Source organism: Chroicocephalus ridibundus, chromosome 8 (genome assembly GCF_963924245.1).
Source record: "Chroicocephalus ridibundus chromosome 8, bChrRid1.1, whole genome shotgun sequence".
In the NCBI taxonomy this organism is placed as follows: domain Eukaryota; kingdom Metazoa; phylum Chordata; class Aves; order Charadriiformes; family Laridae; genus Chroicocephalus; species Chroicocephalus ridibundus.
The window spans coordinates 54,356,369-54,378,495 of record NC_086291.1 but is presented as its reverse complement, the minus strand read 5'-3'; the positions used below and the strand labels follow the sequence as shown (position 1 = coordinate 54,378,495).

Below are 22,127 nucleotides of genomic sequence, written 5' to 3'. Positions count from 1 at the left end.
CCTGACTGTTTGCACAAATGTATTACAGGTTATACCCAAAACTCCGCCTCTTCTTTGCTGTACCGGAGAGACTTAAAACCTCCCAAATGGCACATTTTTACATTGAGAAATAGGCTTCATGCTTTCATTCCCCATCCACCCAGCTATTCCTCTATCCATTCCTCCTCCTGTACGTTTGCTAACCTCCACAACCATCGTCCTCCACCAGATGTTTTTACCTTTCACCCACAGAGTCTCTCTCAGGCTCAGAGTCACTGGCCCACAATTAAAGGGCCATTTTCCGATGGGACCTCACCCAACAGAGATTTGGGGATTGGGACGAGCCCAATGGATTTGTCCTTAAGCAAAACACATTCAGGCAGACATGGTTGACCCATCAAGATACATTAGTGACGGAAGGCAGGCACTTAAAAATACACACCCCGCATCACAAGAGCGGTTAGAAAACACAACCCATTCGTCTTTTGCATATATTAAATCTCTTTTTGATAGGAAGAAATCCCAATACAACCTCTACACCTGAGGTGGGGTTGCCGGGGAAATTAGGAGAGCCTGAGAATATCTGCTGTGCGGATCCACTATTGCAGATGTTGCATCGAGGATTTGAACTTTATTACCTGTAATATTTGGCCCAAGAGAAAGCTTGCTCTGGATAGGCGAGGGCTGGTTTTCGGGTCATTCTGTGGGGCGTGCTCCTCTGGCTGCAATGTGTTCTAGTGAAAAACAACACAGGAAATTTTCTTTCCCTCCCTTTTTTTTTTTTCAGTTTGTTGTTTTGGTTTGGTTTTTTTTTTTTTAATCACAGCATTCAAGAAACAGAACAAGCAAAAGCAGATATTTTATATTTCCAATAGAAGGGATAACGCTTGATTCATATCTATCCCAAATGCAAAGTTCTAAGGAAACTGTAGCCGCAGCCCGGCCTACGCTGAGAAACCCCGCTTCTGTTACTGCTCTTCCACACTCCTTTCCTCACAGGAGACTGCTCGCCACAGCTTATGAAAGAGGTAATTTCTGCACCAAGAAATAGCATGCAAAGCTTTTGCTTTCTCTGGCATGGCTGTCAGTGACCTCTGTCCCTTTGATCAGCGGGGACTGGGGTACAGAAGGAACGTGTGACACTTAACCTTGGCTGAAACCAAATGCAAGCACTGGCTACAGCGTCGCTGCAAATGCTGGAAGCATGTACGTCTCCCGAGCTCTAAAAATAACTTTTGGTAACTAATACACCAGGAAGTTAGTTTTAATTATGTAAAGATGGAATTCTTGGGTCTAAAGAAAGACAAATCAAATTACTGTCACTGAGGGGAAAGGAGAAATTGGCAGGGCTGTTGTGTGCGGAGACCTGATAATCCCACTTCTCTCCACAGCATGTAGGTTGGAAGAGACAGGTCTTTCTAACATGGGACCATGACAGCTCTGTGGATTAGATGCTTGTTCACAGTAGAAGAGAAATAATGCTGATTACTAACTCCAAGGACACAGCTTCTTGTCCTCATGTGGATATGAAGATGCGATAGGGGCTTACAGGCAGAAAAGAATGAAAAGGACTAAGACACAGAACAGATATTAAAGTGTCTCATAGCTGGAAGGGTTAATAGTGTGCTGGAGCTAGGTCCATTGCCAGAGACAATATTATTTAAAGCAAACTTTAAAGTAAGATGCCCATTTATTTAAAGTAAAAGATGCCCATTGTCTGGGACAATCAAAACCTACACAGCCTGTAAAGCAGACTTTCTGGAAAATTAACATAATGAACAACAAGTATCAGTGGAGTAGCAAGTGTTAAAAAGACCTTGTTTGCAGATACTGACCCGGAGTCCCCGAAGGGTGTTATATGAGCTTTCTGACTCATCTCTGCTGCCTCTCTGCATCAGCCGCTGCAGCTTCACCAGGAGAAGTTGCTGGGCTCTGGAAGAAAGGATGGAATCACATAGATCGAGATACCTTTGAAACCACTCAGAAGAAGGCTGGACTGCAATAGTTCTGTGCCCACAGAAAAGATTAAATAGAAATAGCAGTAAGGACTGACTGAACGGCACAGTAAACGCAGGAACAAAATAACGAGCAGGACTGCAGTGCAGTTAAGGATTAAAGCATCTCCATGGCATATTTTCCTATGATACTTTTTGAGAAACCCACATTATTCTTTCAGGTAACATCTGCAGCCTCCTTTCTAAAGCTTTATATCTCATATTGCAGTTTAACATCGCCTGGCCTTATCTCAAAAATTAAGGCATATACCTCTTTCCTTACAGCAGTTATTGCTTTCCCTGTTTACAGAACCACCGCGCTCGGTCGTGGTCCCTCAGCATCACGCTCACCTGCTGTAGCTGGGAATGGTCCCCGTTTCCAGGTCCTTGTTTGTGAAAGGGTCGACCCTGGCACACAGCCACTCGCACATCCCCTGGTACATGGTGTCAAGAATATGGACAATCTCGTCACATTTCACTGACAGGGTACAGCCGTCCAGCTGGCTGGAGATGTTCAGATTGAAGCGGATATAAAATGAGTCCCCCGATGTGATCAGCCCTTCTTCCAGTTCCGCCAGCAGCCTCCGGTAACCTGCGGCAGCCAAGGAAGGGGTGAAGCACGATCGCTGCTGCTCAAACCTCAGGATTGCTGCATTCCTGGGCATCCTCTGGGAGGAGCACAGCACAGAGTTCCGACGCTCCTCCGAGAGAGGGTTTATACTTCTAGAGTGCCAGTTACACTAATTACAACACGGTCACGGGCCTCAACCTTAAAGACACTAACGGGGCATTGATTCGGAAACAGTTTGTGGTGCTGGTATCAGAATCTGCGAGAATATTCTCATTACCATGATGCTTTCAGGTAACTCCATTTTCAGTACGCCACACACGACCTGTGAAACTTCTCAGCAAAGATGCAGACACAGCTATAGCTCTATCCTGTAAGTACAGCTTGAGTTCTGCCACCAGTTCTCATGGCAAGCTATTCCCTTTATTATTAGCTTTAATTGGCACTCCCACAATCTATAACATGCTTTACCTGCAGTTAAGTGGTGCTCAAAAAAAATTGCGATAGCCTTTCCTACCTCTGAAAACAAAGAAAATCAAAGACATCACTTCCTGTGTGATCTATGCAGCTGAGATTCTATAGCCAGCATTAAAAAAAAAAAAAAAGAAGCCCACAAATTTATACACACCAGTAAAAAATTGATTCTGGAGTGTAATTTTTGATCCATAACCTGGAATTATCATTTCAGGCCATGAACACTAAAATCCAATTCTGTTCACCACACATGAACTCCAGCTGTTAAAGATAAGATAAAGCCACAAAGGTAATAAACAGGGCAACTCCGTCAGGTAAATGCTAAATCGACTTCAGCTGGATAAAGATGATTCAGCTCGCCACATTGTATTACCGAAAACTACGTAAAAATAAGCTCAATGTGTTTTGTGAGCCATGTCATTATTGGCCCACCATGTAAATTCCTCAGAGTCCTGCAGTGACAAGCATATGGACGGTTTTTTGTCCTCAGCCACAAAGCTAAAAGCTGGAGCAGTCACACAGAGTACCTGTAATTAACACCAGTGGACACGCTTCAGATTGATACCAATACAAAGGACGTTCTGGTTCCGTCATTCTCATCCACGCCAGTTAGTATAATAGACCTGGGACTATGTGAGATGAGAAATACTTTTGCTCTTACCTTCGTGATTTGATTTATACTGGAGTGTTACTGGACCACTGCACCTCTGAATTGTCCAGTGAACTTCTTCCTTTGTGCAAGTATCCAAGGGAACACTCTGATTTTCCTCTTTGATGCAGGCCTCCAACTAGATATGAAAGAAATATTACTCTCCAGTGCGGGCTCAATCTCTCAGTCAATTATACCATTTTTTTTTTTAGCGGCATAATCTTTTTCCGATTAAACAATGCAGATACTTCGCTGTCAGGATTACGTTCTAATGATTTAATTTCTTTTCTCTCAAATTAGGGGAATGCTAGCAGTCAACAGCACTGCAGCTCTTTGACAATCCCAGACTTCCCAGTAATAAATACTGCAGAAATATCAGTTGTGGCTGTGGGTTTTTTTCCCCCTTTGGAGACATTTTAGTAGAAAAATCATTTGGGAACATTGACAACGGAGGGAAAACTAAGCAAAGAGACACTTTGGAGAAGCGCTGTTGAACTCCTGCTTATGTGATGGTCGGGAGGGCTATGCAGGTGTGCGGCCCTTCTTCCCATTCGTGCTGCAGCTGTACCTGTTTCTGTTCACAACACGCCTGCTCCCAGGACAGGCCACTCTAAGGAATAGTTTAGGAGTCATCACGGTAAGCTAAGTAGCATGAGCATCCACCCTTTCAGGCAGGGAAGGAGTGGGAAGTTGAGAGCAAATGCCATTCTGGTCCATTCCAAGGGGCTGTGCTACACCATACAGCAACCAAGAAAGCGTCAGCAGCTCTGATCTCTTCCATACAGAGCTACCCTAAAGTGCAAAACCGTGTTTGTGTTTTGGATGACCGTAAACGCTATTTGAATAGTCAATAGCACATTTTCTCCCCCATGAGTTGTATGCTTTTGTCATTAATACAAGATGAAAGCAGAAACAAACTGAAGTATGGTGAGCGTGCACGCACGTAGGTGGACAGACACCCCGTGCTGTTTGTGGATCATTTTATGCTCACCATTAGGACTTGGTGTCCCTCCCGAAGGCCTGCTTTCTCTGCCAGTGATCCTGCCTTGACAGAGCTAATAAAGCTCCCTTTGTCATTGCCCCCAACCAGGGTGATTTCTGACTTGAGACTCTCTCCATTCAGTGTTACGCGCTGGACAGTATGGCAGGAGTTTCTAATGCGATCAACGGACGTGACAGAGGGACGAAAAGGTCTGTGTTCATGAAAAGAAGTAACAGTTAGGCAGTGATCTCAGCTTTTAACCATAGTTAAATGAGAGATATTTAAACAAACATTTAGTGAATCACGCACTAGGATCTAAGGACTCAAAAAGAAATCTTTCTCATTACTGCATAAGTTCTGGAGAAGAGCATCTGGATAGCTTCAACTGCTCTGACGTGACTGAATAACTCAGGTGAATAATAGCACCTCACCCAGCAACCTGTGGCAGCAAGATAACAAGATCACAAGGATAAATCTAAGCCTCTAGAACATTTTGTCTACCTGGAAGTTTTTGAATTTTAGGATGACCTTTCTTGGTTTACAAGTTATGAAAGGGTTCCAAAATAACATGTTACACTGCTGCCAACATAAAGAAGTAAAGATTTAGCACAGCATCACGAGATATTTGTGTCAAATAGCAGCTTGTGACATCATATTCCTGCCATTATATCTTCAGCAACTAATAGATAAACGGAGGATGTCTACTATAGTAGCCCTTCCCCTCAGTCTCTGTCTAAAGTAGGTAAACTGGCATCTCAAATACCTTTCCAGAGAGAACTTTCTAAATATGGAGCTGACGTGCTCAAGCTCATAGGCATCCAGGCCTTCCGACTGATGAGAAGAAGAGGAAGAGTGCACCGAAGGAGCTCCGTGTGATTGCCTCTCATGACTGTCATCTGAAAAGAGTAACAAGAATGCAAATGAGTCCTAGATAGAGTGATGAAGAGGGAAAAGGGGAAAATGGATGTTTGATGGATCCCAGCCGAAGCTGAAGGACGAAATTCCTGATGCAGAGGCATGATTCATGTCCACAGGCCATGGCAAGGAATGCCAGTCTTGCTTACTGGACCAACCTCGTCACTCTGACAGAACAGCAAGTTGGAAGGGACCTCTGGAGATTGTCTAGTCAAACCCCCTGCTCAAAGCAGGGTCAGCTAGAGGAGATTGCTCAGGACTTGTCCAGTTGGGTCCAGAACATCTCCAAGGATGGAGACTTGTCAGCTTCTTTGGACAATCCTGTTCCAGTGTTGACCACCCTTACAGTTAAAAAGCTTTTTTTTTTCTCCCCTGTTTAAATGGAATTGCTTGTTCTTTAGTTTGTGCCCATTGTCTCTTCTCCTTTCATTGGGTAGCACTGAGAAGAGTCTGTTTCTGCTTTACTCTTTCCACTCTCAATTTGATGTTTTCCTTATTTAAAGGCTAGAGGTCTTCTTATCAACCTGCAAACCTCAGCCAAGGACCCTCCATCTACTCATTGCGTCCCATCCTTCTCCTGCGTAGTTCTTCAGGAATAACTACTTGCTTATTCTCACCACTAGTTGCCCCTTTGTTTTCTTGTTATGATGAGCTGACTTGATTTTTCCTAAGTCTGTGTCCCATCTTATTTAGACCAGGAGTCGATTACTTGGCAGTATCTGCAGCTGGCGAGTTAATCACATAGATCTCATAGTTAAACTACATCCATGATATCCTCTCGCTTACCATCTAGCTCCAGAGCATCATATCCAAAGCTGTCATTGTCCTCTTCAACCAGGCTGGAATTAAAAACAAAGCATGAGATAATGGAAGAGAGAGAGTGTGACATGTTCACTTTCCAGCTTTTAGCAGATTTCCAACTTCAGCAGACTTCATTAAGCTCTGAAGGAGGAACTTTTTGTGTGAAAAAGAAAGATATTGGGGGTGTCGCATCAGGCAGTGGTGCAGCTGCAAAAAATTAAGCAAGTACCGTACTTGTGGGCCAAGGGAAGGTGTAGGAAAATGGCAGGAAGACAGTACGTGTCAGCCAATATGGGAAGCACGTGAAGCAGCAAGAAGATTCAGAAGGAAGGGTTGTTAACAGCACTGAGGGAACGAAGATTTTGCTGAAGACAAAGGGAAGCTACTGACTGATGGTCTCCTATGTGTGACTTACACCACACCTGCTTCAGCACCGAGACGAATGGTTGCATAGCATCTGCCGTATATGCACTGCAGGATGGGTTTTTTCCGTGATAGATCAAAAGTGTCAGAAGCTCACCGACGGACAGAGTGAATGCAAGGGAAGCGACTGAGGTGCAGCAGTAAAGGAGTAATTTACCTGCTTGATTTAGAGTACTTGAAGCACTTTATAACAGCTTAATGGTACCTTGGATGGTTAGTCAGATACCCACGGTAACAGAACGGCAAGGTGTACCAAGCTTTATGCACAGAAACTCCTACGCCGCAGCTCTGGTCCCAGCCCAGCTCCCACTGACACAATCCTTCCTGCTAAGGGTGGCTAGATTGGTTGGCCTTAAAAACAAACAGTTAAAATTCACCAGAATTTTGGTTTTAAAGGGATATTGGGGATGTCTGGCCAAGTGAGTGATCTGTCTGCTTCACTAGAAGGACTTCATTAAAGCATGTCCTTTGGTCGCAAAGCTGTTTAAATAGCAGCGGGTTGTTTTCCCCGTTCAGAATGATTTGTAGGTCTCCTGTGGAGCTGATATTCCTCATATTTGACTTCAGGTGAAGGGTGAATTTTTGCAGCCAGTCGGGGGAGAATCAGCTATTTTTACATCATGCATAAGCAGGGAAATAACACACCTTCTTGTACATATTAAATTATGATCTCACTTTTTTTCCACACAAATCAAGACCAGATGAACTGTGAAACCTGCAACTTGGCATGCAAATAGCAATTATTTTGGATTATGTTCACAAACAAGTTAAAAAACCTTCGCAGGCTAATTATAAAGTTATACACTACAGTGAACTTTTGGGCATGCTCTTGAGATACTTGACGTCAGTGATTATTAGCTCAATAAAGTAAGGCCGCATTCAGACCTTGCTCCAGGTAAACGTTCAAATCATTAACAAAACAACCCTTTTTCTCCATCTTGAATTAAAACAAGACACTTCAAAAAGGAGCTTGGAGGACAATATAGGAGAACCTAAGGGAGACCAGAATAAACTCTGCCTAAATCCTCAGCAGCCTCAAAAATTATGTGGGAGAACTAGCTGAGGATGCCCTCAATGGAAAGCCGTCTTGCAAAGCTTTACATAGAGAAAGAAAGGCAAAAGCAGCAGTCTGGAGAAATGGGTTTGCTTTGAAAAGCATTAAAAAAAAATCTAAATAAAGTTCTAATAAAGATTAGATCTAAAAAAATGCATCTAATGAAGATCTAAAGCTTCCACATGTATTGCTTTGCCTGGTCTTTGTTCTTTTCTCCTTCCCCTTGGGACCTTTAGGGAACGTATTTGTATCTTCTGATATTCCGGATGCAAACACTGATGCTATTGACACCAAAACAGAATGTCCAAGTATTGCATTGCTAGAAACCTTTTAGAAAAGGGAGGGTGAGGCAAGCAGGGGCTCTCTGCTTCCCATTCCCCAGCCGCCCCGATTTCCCTCGCAGGGGAAGTCCCCAGGGCCGTGACCCAGCAGAGTGGAAGCTGCAGCAGGAGGTGAAGCAGAGGACAATGGTCTCTCTCCCCTCATCGCCGTGCTGAGACACAGAGCCCTGAGCCCGACAAAACCCACTTCCCTCCTCCACTTCTCCTTCACGTTCTTCACCGACATTCCAGCGTCTCGGCTCTATTTTGGCAGCTTACAGAGGAGAAAGAGGGGCTTTGAGAGACGGGGAAAGGACAGGGACACAGACACAGGTAGTGGGGAGCTGAAAAGCAAAAAGAGAAGCCATATCAGCCTACCAAGGTAGAGCACATTCCCCGATAACGTAGGTGCCTCGTCATTTCAGTACTGTTTTGTATTATGTACATTAAATAAATCAGTGCTGCAGCGGTACCACGGTGTCATTCACCCCAGCTGAACTATCAGACACTCCTGAGTGTTTTGGACAAAATTAGGGGTGAAGGACTGCAGCCCTGAGAAATTTAGAAAGTCCGTCCTGCTGCCTAATCGAAGCTCTCTATCTAGAGACAGACACAAGGACGTCTAAGGCCCTGCTTGCCTCCTCCTTGCGACTACAAGTTCCGGGCATATTTCGCCAGCGTGGCTACCTACCTGCAATGAGGGGCGTCCTCTTTGCAACGTCGGACTATTGAATCGTTCCCTGGAGGCTCGGGAGTGGTAGACATGATACTGTCGTTGCGATTTCTCAGGGTTTGCTTTTTTTTTTTTTTTAAAAAAAAAAAAAAAAGGCGACAGAAAGGTTATGTGTCTTAAATGTGCTATCATTTCTAACTCAGAGAAGCGTTAGCCTGCTAGCTTGCCAGTGGTACTCTGCACCGTGAAGCACACACAACAGTAAGGAAAATCGCTCCTAGACACGCAGAATGCTACGTACCAGAGCATTCACATTCATATATTCCAGTATTTTAGCAACACGCACAGCTTGTGTGCTGGCACAGTACCTTTTTCTGTGACCACACGACTGGCTGATTTACCAAAGAATTTTTAACTTTACCCTTGATGTGTGGAGTCTGTGTTGCACAGCTGACATACAGGAGCAAGAGGATGAAAAGCGGAATGTATGCATGCTTATATATATAATTAGTAGGAACGAAGAAGAAAAATACAGATCTCCATACGTTCAGTTATTAATTCAATATACTGGAAACTAAATTCTGAACTGTACTATGGGGAAGACTGTGAAAAGTCATCTAAATATCCAACAGATATTCCAAAGAATATTCCTAACCCAGCTAAGCTTATTACGAGTGGCAGGGAGTTCTTTCCTGGCTATTCTTGGATATAGTTTTAATTTCCTGGGGGCAGCGTTTTTCACGGTGTTCTAGAAAGACGTTTTGTTCTTTGTTATTAACACTCTGCGAGAGCACTCTCTCTGTCTGCTCGTCCTGCTGTGTCAGTGCTCACATATGTATAATGGAATATCTTCCTTGGGAGATTACGGGAACACAGCAAGCAGGGAAGAAATGGTTTGCCTATGGTATGTAGAAGTTTCCAACTGTGATCTGCACCCCTTTTTTTCACGTGCTGTTACTTATAGACAGGAAAAGCATTAGAGAACTCACAAACAACCTGAGCATTTTCTTAAATAAATTACAAAGCAGCTTTTAAAGAAAATCTCTTCCTTCTAACGGTAAACGTGAAATGGCATAAGGAGACAGCGAGAGGTCATAAGTACCTTTGAAATATCTTTAAATAAACACAAACCAATTCTGTGATTTTGAAAAAGGCTAATAAAATGGTTCTAACGAAATGCTGGTAAAAGGATTACGGGAGCCTCTGACAAGGGCCTTGGATGCGATCACAGCTGGGATGCTAGTGAAGTGCTAATGCCGGGTGGCGAAAGCTCCGAACCACATTAGGAGAGACGGTCATAGACAGGCGAGGGGCACCTGAAGGCTCCTTACAATTTTGCTGACTTCACAGCTGCTGATGGAGTTACTGACGGAAACAGAATTAGAGGAACTCGTGTCTGTGCGGCCATTGCTGGCATCAGCCCCGTCTTCCTCCTGTGCTCTGACTGCTGCGCTCACGGATGACAGAGAAAAATACAGACACCAGGGGAAAATTTTGTCAGATCACTTTCAATACAGAGCCTTTCACAGACTTGCAACAACCCTTAGGATTATTGTCCCACGTCAGGTTATCTCGTTTCCCCCCACCCTGCGCTGGGCAGAGGCTGCAGGACGCGCTCCATTCCCGGCAGCCCCGGATCCCTCTCCTTCCCCGGCCACTTCCCGACACAGCACGGAATGCATGCCACTCCGGACAGCCTCTTGACAACTTTTTCTTTCAACTCTGTCCTGTACCTTTTTATTAGATCTATGAATACTATTTGTCAAATTAAAGAAGGATTGTTTTATTAATTTATGTTTCAACTCCACCACCTGAATCTGGTAGCCCGCAATGAGGCTGGCTCACTGAATTCCACTCTTTTTACAAGAAAAAAAAAAAGTTACAACAGGGACCAAGAAGCTTGAGATGCCTCAGCAGCCCCAGGCAGCACAGCGTGAATGTCTTTGTGGGCTCTTTCCCTTCCCCAGCGCCTCCGATTGGTACCAGTGTTGCACGTTACCCAATACCATTAAATATGGGGCGTAACGTCTCGCGGCAGGAACCATGTTTCCCACCATATTTAGTACAAGAGTGAGCATTGCTGCCGTGCATGACAAATAAAGGAAGTGCTGCCTAAGATGGTGCTTGGTTCGAGAACGTTACACAAATAAGAGGAATTAGGAGCAGCTCGAACATGAGAATACAGCAACTAATTGGGTGACTCGGCAGCTGGCTGATGGGTAGGTCAACCCCCTTCCCCCAACCTTTGCAGTGCTTTAGATTTAAAATTAATTCCTTTTTGCTGAAGGACCAAGGAACTCTTTAGGTGATCACTAGTCTTTTCAGCTTTTTCCCAACAGCGAAAAGAAAATAGTATAAAGGGTTTTAGTACAGGTATTACACTGATGACTTCAAAAATTCTGTGAACTAAAAGGAAAATTGAGTAAACAGAAAATTCAGGTAGGCTGCAGGATGAAATATTGCGTGTCCGTGGAGGCATCTCTGGATGGAGAGGGCATTCAGGTACAACACTTGACTACTTTAAATTACGACATTGTTCACTGTGAGAGAAACTGTCTATTTTACTGGCTTGGACTTAGTTAAGAATTTCCCCAGTTGGCATAGTCATTAAAACAACTTAAAGAGATGAAGTGAACGAGACAAAGCAACAGAGAAGGAATAAGGACATGGGTGCTCTTTCTGACCTTGAAACTCTGATGGTTTGTTCATGCTGACAGGGGATTTAGCTCTCGGATTTATCTGAAAGAAAAAGGACAAAAATCAACACAAACGCAGAATATTTGCCACATGCTGCAAACCAGATATTTTCACCCCTTTTTTCACCATTATGCTGCAATATATTTGCCCTCCTTTAAACCACAGGACCCAAAATTTAGAAGACATTTAGGTATCTAAATGCCACTGCAGTGAACGAGAATTAGCAACCTAACTCCTTTTAGAAGTCTGGCCGAAATACATCGCAATTTCCAGCTTCTGCTGAGGGAACAAAGAGACAAAAGGTGAAGTGGGTGCCTTGGGACTGGTTTCAGGCAGCTGTTAATACAACAGGCATCCTTTTGGAGCATGCAATGTGAAAAATGCAGCTCTAGTGCCATAAGTAATAATGACAGTCAGAGCACAGAAAGGTTATGAAGGGCAGGGAGAATTCTAATGCAGATGAAAGGAAAAAGAAGCTCAAACCCCAAATGTTAGATTGTATTTTTTTTTTTTTTTTTTTTTTTTTTTTACAATTCATGAATATAGCATCAGATAATAGCTGTGTGAATGCAGCTAGTTGGGGAAATCATGGCCCTAACTCATGCTATCCCTTACTCTTAAGTGAAAGGAAATTGCCATAATTTAATTCTAAATTAGGCAGTTAATTTTGCTCTAGATTGTGTCCATTTCTTTTTATTATTCCTTCCAGCTGATGCGAGCTTTTCCACCGATGCTTCACTTTCCACCTTCAGTTAACTTGCGTGCTGGACTTCGGGCGTTATGTCATTTTTTTTTTTTCACTACTGTTAAGGAGGCAAAGAATCAATTTATTGACAACGCTCCAAGAATGTGAATGAACAGCAGAAGCAAGGAGAATACATAAAATGGGAAGAAGGGGCAAAAAATGGCCTAAGAAGCCTGATTATATCTGCTCCTCAAGATGCAAATCACCACGGGGCAAAACCTGACGTCTCGCTATCATATACAAATCTGTTCTTATCTTTATAGCACAGCACTTCCAGAGGCGTGACTGCAGCATGTGTTATGTTTCCCTGTACTGTATCATTCCAGCCTCATATTAAGACACACCTGGATTCCCTTTAGATTCACTCTTCTCTTGAGTCGGGCTTGATCAGGCAAGAAGAATTTGTTATCTTCTGGGGACTCTTCAGAAGTGGAGGAGTCATCTGCTTCCTGACCATTGGCTTTTGGGCCAGGAGTCCCAAAGGTCTGGGAGATAATGGTAATGGGTAGATTCCGTGGTAAACTCTAAAGATCAGAAGGAAACACTTTACTTCTGAGACCAGTTTGCTACAACTCCTCATGACCTCCCTTTAGAGCAATCTGATTGAACTTGCTGTGACTCCAATGAGTCAGAATTCTGCTCACAGAGAATGTGGCTCCAGACCCACATCAGTAACTTAGACCGACGTTTGTGGGGATTTCTGTGCACTGGGGCACATTCCTCAAAATAATTATTTGTGGTTTCTATCCTGGTGCAGAAATCCGTTGCCTTTCTTAATTTTCTTCCCTTCCCTTTAAAAATCAAGCTGTGGAGTGCCAGCCTTTGAGAAGCTACGTGCACGAGACAGACAACGTGAACCCCACTGTACTGAAGAACTCCTAGTTCTCACTCAATAACTCACAGCATTGACATTTAACAGAAGGAGATTATTTTTTTCAGCTAATTCACAGAGGGAATTAGAAGAGTCCCCTCTCCATTCCACACCAAAATGTTTTTAAGATCGAGTCTTAAAAAAAGAACTCATGTCTGTCTTCCTCGGCCCTACCTGGTCGTGAAAGTTATTGTCCTTAGAGAGCCGTCGGAGCTTGCACTCTAGGTTGACAATGCAAGCTTCTTTCCGAACCACCTCAATTCGGAGTTCGTCGTTTCTCTCCTCCAGCTCTCGAATCTGCTTCCTGTATTTATCCTTTTCAATCAGACAATGTGAATACTGTGTCTGAGCCTCATCACGTGAGCGGAATGCCTGCAGCAGAGAGAAGAAACCCGTTTTGCACCTGGGCACCAGACACCTTCTCCTGCTGGTTCTGTTCGTAAGGTGTTTGGAACGGGGACTTCAGAACTGGTAACCGTTCACCAATTAACACAGCAGTTAGGAGCAGGATGTGCCACAGTAGTACCATTAAAAATGATGATGATGAGGGTGGTTCATTTCCAGCTCCTTCTTGGTTGGTGGCAAAATGCTCCAGAGTGCAACCCGGATGACTTGACACTAACATAAAGCCTGCAGTAGCTGTTGTTAAGATCTTGGTTCTGCCTGCCAGATGCTACGCCGTGGAAACAACCCAATATTATCCTATGTTTAATTACTGTAATGCAAATTCCAACAAGTAGCAATTTCTTGTAACTGTTTATTTTTTAATGGTACTTTGGGTCCAATTACCCACAATTCCCCAAAGTGACACATATGAGATACAGGCTTTTGCTACTGATTTTCCCCACGTTAACTGTTAGATACCTGGTCTCGCTCCTTTTCCACCTCTTCTAGCTGTATCATCACAGTGTTCATACGGTGCTTGTACATCTCACAGTCTTTTCCTAGTGTTGAACACTTTAACTCCAAATCTTCTTTCTCTTCGAGATACTGGAAATGACACACTGTTAACCACCACTGCTCTCAGAGGTCTTTTGGGCACTAGCCTGAGATATTCCGTCTTTCCATCCTTCCATTTCTCACCTTGTCTCTCAAGTCCTCCACATGACGAATCTCCTCTTGGAGATTAAAGATCTTGTTGACCAATTCATGACGATCTTCTAGTGCCTCCTTACGGTCATGTTCCAGGATATCCAAAATGGCTTTGTCCGAATCTGGCAAACTCCGCTTGTCAGCCTGAGGAAAGATATTTTTAAGAGACAGGCCAGGGAAAGCGAAAATAGTATTGCAGGGCGACAAGTAACAAAGGCAGTAACAAACAAGAGGAATAGAAAATGAACGTGGTATCGCAATGGGAAAGCAGGAGAAGAGACGGACATTTGTTCATATTTTAAAATAGTGTCAGAAAAGACGAATAAAGGCTGCCCTGCCGTCAGAATAGTCTGATGAAAGAATTGTTTTACTGTTTTATTGTACTGGCTATAATTCGATCCATTTTGGATGCAGTGACAATTCTTCACTCCAAGCCCTGCATTCAGAACTCTTCTCTATTAATCAGCTCTTGCTGAGCACAAAAATCACCCTTTGCCAAAGAGCAGGGCCTAAGAAAACATTCAGGGGAATTTTGAAAGCATGCACAGGCTTTGCAGGGCTGTGCTCAGAGAATATTAAACGTGCCTGGAGTAGCTTGTACCGCTCCTTCATCTCCTATAGTGTCCAGCAATATTTTTTCTTTCAGATTTAAAATTAACAAGATTACCAGAGCAGGTTCCAACACATAAAAAATTAACCATAAATGGAAGATGAAAAAGGCATAAAATGCAAGCAAGTAATATGCCTATTTATCTTTAAAATGCCTAGACTAAGTTGAAGATTTCGGTGACATTTTGGTTACCTAATATTTCTAAGTATACCTAAGTATTTCCAAAACAAACTGCCTTTTGTTTATTTATACTTTCTCTTAGGAAAATTTCAATCCTATCTTTAGCTATTTCCTGATTCTTTCTCTGTTTCTTTAGGTGCTGGAAGACCACTTCAATTAACAGAAGAGATGGGCCAGAACTCCCAGAACCTTCTATACCACACCGTTTTTCAAGCTTTGAGTCGGATTTGTATTAGAACTCAGAATCGTTAGGCGCTGCCAGAGACTACAGCCGCCTCTGAAGAGCATTCTATTGATAACTTTTTAACTGTCATTTTGAAACGCCACAAGCCTTCTCCAGCACTCTCGCATGTATCCCAATATTTGGCTACGCTCTTCACAGAGTAACACAGTGCTGAATTTGCTGCGTATCATCCTTTTTCCCCTGTCTGCCCAAACAAAGGTTAGTTAAGATCCCTGTGCAAGTTACAGCAGGGTTCTACAGGGCATTCCGGTCACTGGTGACCACCCAAGTACAGAAACCTTTATTACCCGCTGCTTCATTAAGACCTTTTGGCACAGATATGACAATAGGCTACCCAGAACCGCCTTCAGAAACTCCTGGGCTGGCTATTTAACACAGCTTTGTAGCGACAGACTGCTACAAAGAACCACAGCAGGGCTAAAACACAGAGCTGAATGCTCTGCAATTAAACGGCTGCACTCTGCGCCTTGAAGGAGCCCATCTCGCATGTACGGCTTGATTTATTAGATGACTTTCTTTTTTTTCGTTGTAGAACTCCTCCTCGCACATGTGTTCGTACAAGGAGTACTACAGACAGCTGGGAGCTATATAACCAACCTGTTTTCCAAATTTTGCACTTGTGCTTATTGTAGCTTTGCAGGTAGAGGTTTCACCCAACGCTTCCTAGCATTATAACAGGAGTATGTGTTGGGCAGAGACCATGCCACCTCCTCTTGTCCATAATTACCAGTGTCCCTGTCATATACTCAACTCCCCATCCGTTACTGAAAACACGTGGGAGCTGTCACCACCCGCTGCTTCTCTGTCCCACTCTGACGGCCTCCTCCAGACGCTTGGATCCCAAAGGGAAGCTGTGAGGAGATGTGGGCATGTGAGACAGTCTGGGAGGAGAGAGCGGGGGTGCCTGGAGTCAAGAAGTGGTCAAAGCCTGATGAATCCATCATCTGAGTAAGCAGGAGGGGTAAGCTGAAGTGGCTGGAATTTTAAATGTAGCAATCTGCTTTTATACCTGAATGATGGACTGTAACTCTTGGATTTTAGTCTTCATCATCTCATTTTCCCGCTCCAGCTCCAGAACCTGTTCTTTTTTGGGTCGGTTTTCGATATCATTTTTCAGCTTCAGAGACTGGTTCCTCTCCAGCTTGCATTCCTCCTCCACCTTGTTCAAGCGATGCTTCAGCTGGTCAATCTAAAGCAGCCGGGGAGCAGTGAAAAGGAGAAAGAGGGAAGGAAAGGAAAGAAATCATTCCTAGTTCTGATATTTACTGCTTCTGAAAACACTCTCACTTCCAGGTGAAAACGTACTGTTATAGGTGGAAAAAATAGCTTAAACAGTGAATGCTGACATGCAGCAGATGACTGGGTGCACGAGCGTGTGTGTTGAATGTCTGCAATTGAAGCATTGAACTCTCAAGCAGAAGCCTACTATTTGCTAGTTACAACTGGTATGGGCTGGTTGTACATTTTGGTAAAATCTGGCCGAAAAATCCAGTGGCACATCCTCAGTCCTGCAATAAATAAAGAGATGTGAAACAGAACTAACACTTAGGAGGCTGACCACACGCTGTGCTTTTGCACATAGAGTGTTTGGATTGGGAAAAACAGGGGCTTTGAGCTCTGTATAGGAAAGAGGGGTTCCCAAAAAGTGGTTTGGGACAGAAGGGGTCCTGGGAAGAAGGTGGTGATGATCGTGGCTGGAGGAAAGATTTGAAAGCGGGGGAATATCCCGGAGATCAGAGAGATGCGTGGGGATGAAGGCCAGGGGATGCCCGGGGATCTCACTGTCCAGATCCACTACGGCTAGTTGTTTACTCCGTATCATCTGCGACAGACACACACAAGCGTGAATTTTATGGCACTTGAAGCATTTCTCTGTATTTCCTAAATGGCCTCAAGCTGTTCCAATGCTCTGTGTGAGACTTTCTGAATAAACCACCAGCAGCTGTAGTGCAAACCTGGATAACTGCCCCAAGTTATTATTGAGCCTGAAAAGCTAAAATTATGTTTTTAGCAAACAATTATGGTTTTAAAATTTTGGTTTTAAGTATGTTATGTTCTGTTAGTCCAAGTATCTAAATTATCTGCCATTAATATACATCACTGTAGTTGGAATTTCTGTACAGCGATGCCTCTAATAAGCAAAGCAAATGAGAGCTCTACACCTTCCTACTGTCAGAGAAGGTCTCATTTAGCCAAATGCCACTGGCCATCCTCCATTGCTGCTCCTGATTAAAGCAGCACAGAGCATTTATCTCACCTCTAACTGGAGGTCTCGGCTCCTTATCACAGCCATGCTCTTCTCGTCACTCAGCTGGGCATATCTCATGGCCAGATTGTAGTTCTCATCTTTCACCTTGACCAGCTCATCATTGTAGTTGTTCCTCTCCTCCTTCATCTTGTTGTATCTCTCCTGGAAGGTCAGCAGCTCTATCTTGTTCAATTTTAGCTGCTTTCGCTCATCCTCCAACTGGCGAGACTTAGCCAAGAGTTCACAGCGCTGCACATCTTTTGTCTTTACTTGCTGCTGAAGCTTAATGATCTCATTCATTAGGAAATGGGTAAGGCCTTCGTGTCCCTCCTCCACTGAAAATGTTTGAACAGCTCATCAACGTCTAATAAAGTAACTTTCTACTAAGTAGGATCAGCAGAACGGAGTAAGAAACAAATGTCCCAGAATATGTACAGAGGTGCAGAATACGCACAAATACATACACATTTGTATATCTAACTGGCAACAGTGCAAATATTACACAGCACACAATTACCAGAATCAAAATACGCATGCATATAGCTTGTGGGGATAGAATATGAAGCCTTTACATTTGTCTTACTTCAGCTGAGCTGACAGGTCTGTCGAAATAGCACAAACTTTAGAAAATGAATCTGTACAAGAAAAATTAATCTGAATGCTTCAGATTTGCTGCACATGTGTAGGTCATCAGTGTAATTTAGTCCACTGTTCCAACATTTCTTCTCTTGAGATTTCTTGTAATTCAATTTGAAGCTCTTCAGCTTCATTCAGACAACTGAGATGTTCCTTTTCTTTATACATTACCTGTTGCCAGCACATTTTGCATTGAAAGGGACTGAAGAACTGCAGAATGCTACTACAAGATTAGCTTTTATTTCCATTTCTTGCCTGAAAAAAATCAAACCCAGTCTTCAAGATAGTCCTTATTCCTTTGGGATTGATTCTACTCACCAACAATAGTGGAAAATCTCCGCGTAGGTTCTTTCCCTGTCACCAGTTTGTAGAGCTCAGGGTAGTAAAACTCTAGGCTCTCTAAGAAAACTACATAGCCCCTTTGGCCCTTGGTGTGGAGGATGTCCAGCAGTCGGCCTAAGTACAGAGACCAGAGAGAGAGAGGTGACACGTCAGCAAGTACAGTATCCCTGAAGTCAAATCCGCTTAAGGTTCGTCTCTGCCACAGCAATGCGCTGTGGAAAGTCTGGCTGATTAACTGAGTTCAGCCGAACTCATCAAGTCACGCCGCGTATTCTTTAAGTTTGCGCTGGTCGTTATTCTGGAGGAGCGCGGGCAAATTGGTCTCTGGGACAGAAATTTCAAAAGACACGTTATTCAGTGCAGCCTGCACCAGGCAGTACTGAAACGCGAGGATGGCAGACCCTTCGGTGACAAACCATGAAGCACGGCAAGACAGCTGAAAACCTGCTCTTGGAACGGCAGCGGCTGCTGCTTGTGTTAACCGAAATATTTACCACGGCTTTGATGGGAATAGGAACCCCATGAGCTCCAGTCTGCGCAGCACTGGAAAGAGTCTTTGTTATCAAAACAGCAGCAGCAGATCCCCCCCTTTATATTATATCTCCTGTAGATAAGACATAGGGTTTCCATTTGATAATCTGTAACTTGATACGGGCCCCATCCAGACTTGGCAAAATAATACTGTTGAGCTAGGGATGCAGAGGTAGCCATTCACAAAATAATTACCTGCTCGGTTAATTTTGGAGGGCAGCATAAGTGAGTTAAGCACCTCATCCTCATCTTGCTCATCGATTACTTTGCACTGCCGTAAGTACGGGGTCAGCTTGGCTGGATTGATGTAGCGGCTCAGCATGTGCCGGTTGCATTCTACGTTCTCCCACAAAGCTTCCTCCTCATCTTTCAGTGTCTCCAGGCAGTCATCCATCTCTGGCTCTCCTCCTTAACGAGAGAAACAATTGGCAAATGAACATCAAACAGGACAGTTTCTATGCTGTTACTCTTTTGTGCTTCCACGTCACATAGGATGAGTTCAGAATCACTTCTGACGAATGCTGAATGTGCCCTATATCGAAATCATTTGGACTGAAGCGCAGCCTGTCCACCGCTCATCTGGAAAGTGACAGTTCAGAGAAGTGCTATCGTCGGTCTATGAACTATTGCATATTGCTCTCCAGTGATGAATCTGCGGCTCAGCTAACTCCATGAAGGTCTCTACAAGTCAGAGAATCCCTCTTGATATGAGAAGCGAGGATAGAGGACACGGCGCGATGCAAGAAAGGCTACGAACACGCAGAGCTCCGAGCACAGACAAATCCTTGCTGCAGGCAGCTAGGGCTCGCCTTCTCACCGCCTGTGTCCCTCCCGGCTGTACTGATTTGAACCTGCGTTTTGGCCTGCCTACCTGCGATGAGCCGACACACGTACACGACTGCAGCACAAGAACAATTAACTCATAAGCAGGCAGTTCGGTACGCGCCGAGTGGTCTGCGGGCACCAACACAAGTACCTGTGCGTTCAGACCCTGCCTTTCTCCGCGTGAGTGGCTAAGCGCGGGCATTGTGTGGCTGAAGTCTGGAAACGTTCTTGGCTCATGCAAACGTTATCACATGATTTCTGAGTGCTTGCTAAGCAATTTCCTGCTGACGCCTCATTTGTAACCAGCTCATTAGAGAAGGTTACAAGGCAGGCGACAACGAGCTCAGAAAACTCGTACCAAAGTTAAGGGTAAAGAAACTTTGTAAAAATCTTTCCTTCTTAATTTTGTAATAAATGTTAGCCTTTGAAACAAGTCTAATTTTTGCATTCTAGCTTTGTCAAGATCTTGTGGTCCGGGTGACACAAGGAAGACAAGCTTCTATTTCAAGTCATTTTACCCCATCAGAGACCGTGCTATAAGAACGTGCAGTTCTTAGGTCACACGAGGTGAGAGCTGTGCTTTATGACACTTTGCTGGTAATCAGTAACTAAAGACCTCAAAAGCAACATGTTGTTTTTCTTGGACCAGAAGAGTTCTCTCCATTGTGTTATAATTTCCTCAGCTTCCAGCTTTAGGAACTGCAGTGAATGTTACAGTGAACATCACTGGGCAAAACCAGTTATTAATCTGGATAGGCGGGGGCTATTAACTCCTCATTTTGGAAACTAAAACCAAAAGTGCTAATCTGCTAAATAATGCGTTTGTCAGTGTTCTGTCATAATGAAATGCAGAACAGTCCGACAAAATCATCTGTTCTTTGCTTGATGCTTTCAAAGGCCTTCCCCAATTGTCCAAAATCCTAGACTGGGTTTTAATATCTTGATTTAAAACAATCGGATGGGTTCCTCATACTCTGGACAGGTTAGGGGAGTACTGCCAGGGGGTTTGTTCTTCTCCTGTGCTCCGATAGCTCTCCCAGAATTCTTTTCTTCGCAGCTTCACATCTTAGGAACTGCTTATTTAGCATTTTCTCTGCTGCTTGCACGTGGATTTCATTACTCCGGTGGCTGCTATTAAACGATCCGGGAGGGACAAGAGTCCTCAGAGGGCGAGGAAGACCAGGGCTGCTCAACGGCATCCAGAATCACGGGGGCATGGCTGTAGTTATGGGGAAATCTCTCTGGTCTTATGAACTCCTCACAAGCTGGATGAAATTCTTACTGAATGCCAGTATTTACGTGTGGTAAAGATGACACTGCAGTAATGAACAGTATGAAGGTAAAATAATAGAAAAAGCTATATAAGGTAGGTAGCAGTGGGAGGAATGCTAAAGGTGAAATAGCTTCATCTGAAGTAGACATACATTCTCATGAACCTTACTCTCCACCATTTATTCTGGAAATAACTGTATTTCCCTTCAAAGGTGAATTTAACAAACTACATAATTGGAGAAGCTTAACTTTTGGGAGCAGGAGGCAGTAAAGCAGAAGGTCACACAGTACCTTAGACATCTTACAGCCACAGCTATCGATTGCATCTAGAAAAAGGTGGGTTGCAGGCCCTTTAATTTCGGGGAGCGTACCAGGAAGCTCACAGATGGAACCCAGAGCACAAAAGAAGCACTTGCCTGAATTTCATAAAATGCAAGATATCTTGTAATCTGCTGCACTGAACCAGAAATTATTACACACTGTCAGCAGTTCCCTCAGGACATTAGTAAGGGATTTCTCCATTAAATGATTCAAAGAAGAGTTCACTCATCAGCGTAATTCTCAACAAGAATACATTTTTTTACCTGACATTAAAAATACCTTTATCAAACAGTCCCTCGTGTATGGGCATAATACACCCATACTGTTATTTTGGGGACATAATGTTTAATGGGAAAGTAATAAGTATATTGCACGAGTGGCTAAGAATTTTAAAAGATCTCTGGTAGCAAACTCCTGTCAAACGCCGTCTATTATCAGGAGGAAGCCCTTCGAAAGAACATTTAGTGGAGTGGTCCCTCACTGACACGTAGGAATTTCAGAGTCTTCCTTTTGCTTTCTTCTTCGGATTTCCACCCTGGAAATGCCCCACCAGAAGCGCAGCCAAGCTCTCTCCTTCTCCTCCTCCCCCCTCTTTTTAGTACAGCTTATTCCTACCTCTCTTGTGCTTCTGGGGCCAGGCTGGTCTAAGGGTGTAACCTCCAGGCACAGCTCCACCAGAGA

The 22,127-nt window shown here is 43.8% G+C and overlaps 1 protein-coding gene across 9 annotated transcripts in view; it reads right to left on the bottom strand.

Moving 5' to 3' along the window:
* Positions 1 to 22,127, bottom strand: part of CARD11 (caspase recruitment domain family member 11) — a 66,673-nt gene that overhangs the window by 23,955 nt on the left and 20,591 nt on the right. For 6 of the 9 annotated variants that reach the window (XR_010072350.1, XR_010072349.1, XM_063344944.1 and 3 more), the window contains 18 exons: positions 19,224 to 19,436; positions 18,474 to 18,611; positions 17,529 to 17,854; positions 16,281 to 16,460; positions 14,229 to 14,381; positions 14,010 to 14,135; positions 13,320 to 13,517; positions 12,619 to 12,798; positions 11,517 to 11,571; positions 10,164 to 10,279; positions 8,851 to 8,954; positions 6,348 to 6,400; positions 5,410 to 5,542; positions 4,656 to 4,857; positions 3,677 to 3,803; positions 2,325 to 2,565; positions 1,815 to 1,911; positions 618 to 713 (listed from right to left, as the gene is read on the bottom strand). Coding sequence is in view for 7 of the 9 variants with exons in the window: in XM_063344944.1 (XP_063201014.1) it covers positions 618 to 713; positions 1,815 to 1,911; positions 2,325 to 2,565; positions 3,677 to 3,803; positions 4,656 to 4,857; positions 5,410 to 5,542; positions 6,348 to 6,400; positions 8,851 to 8,954; positions 10,164 to 10,279; positions 11,517 to 11,571; positions 12,619 to 12,798; positions 13,320 to 13,517; positions 14,010 to 14,135; positions 14,229 to 14,381; positions 16,281 to 16,460; positions 17,529 to 17,854; positions 18,474 to 18,611; positions 19,224 to 19,436 (2,738 nt within the window). In the remaining 2 variants the exon portion in view is untranslated. The other 3 variants (XM_063344948.1, XM_063344951.1, XM_063344949.1) reach the window with 3 other exon arrangements.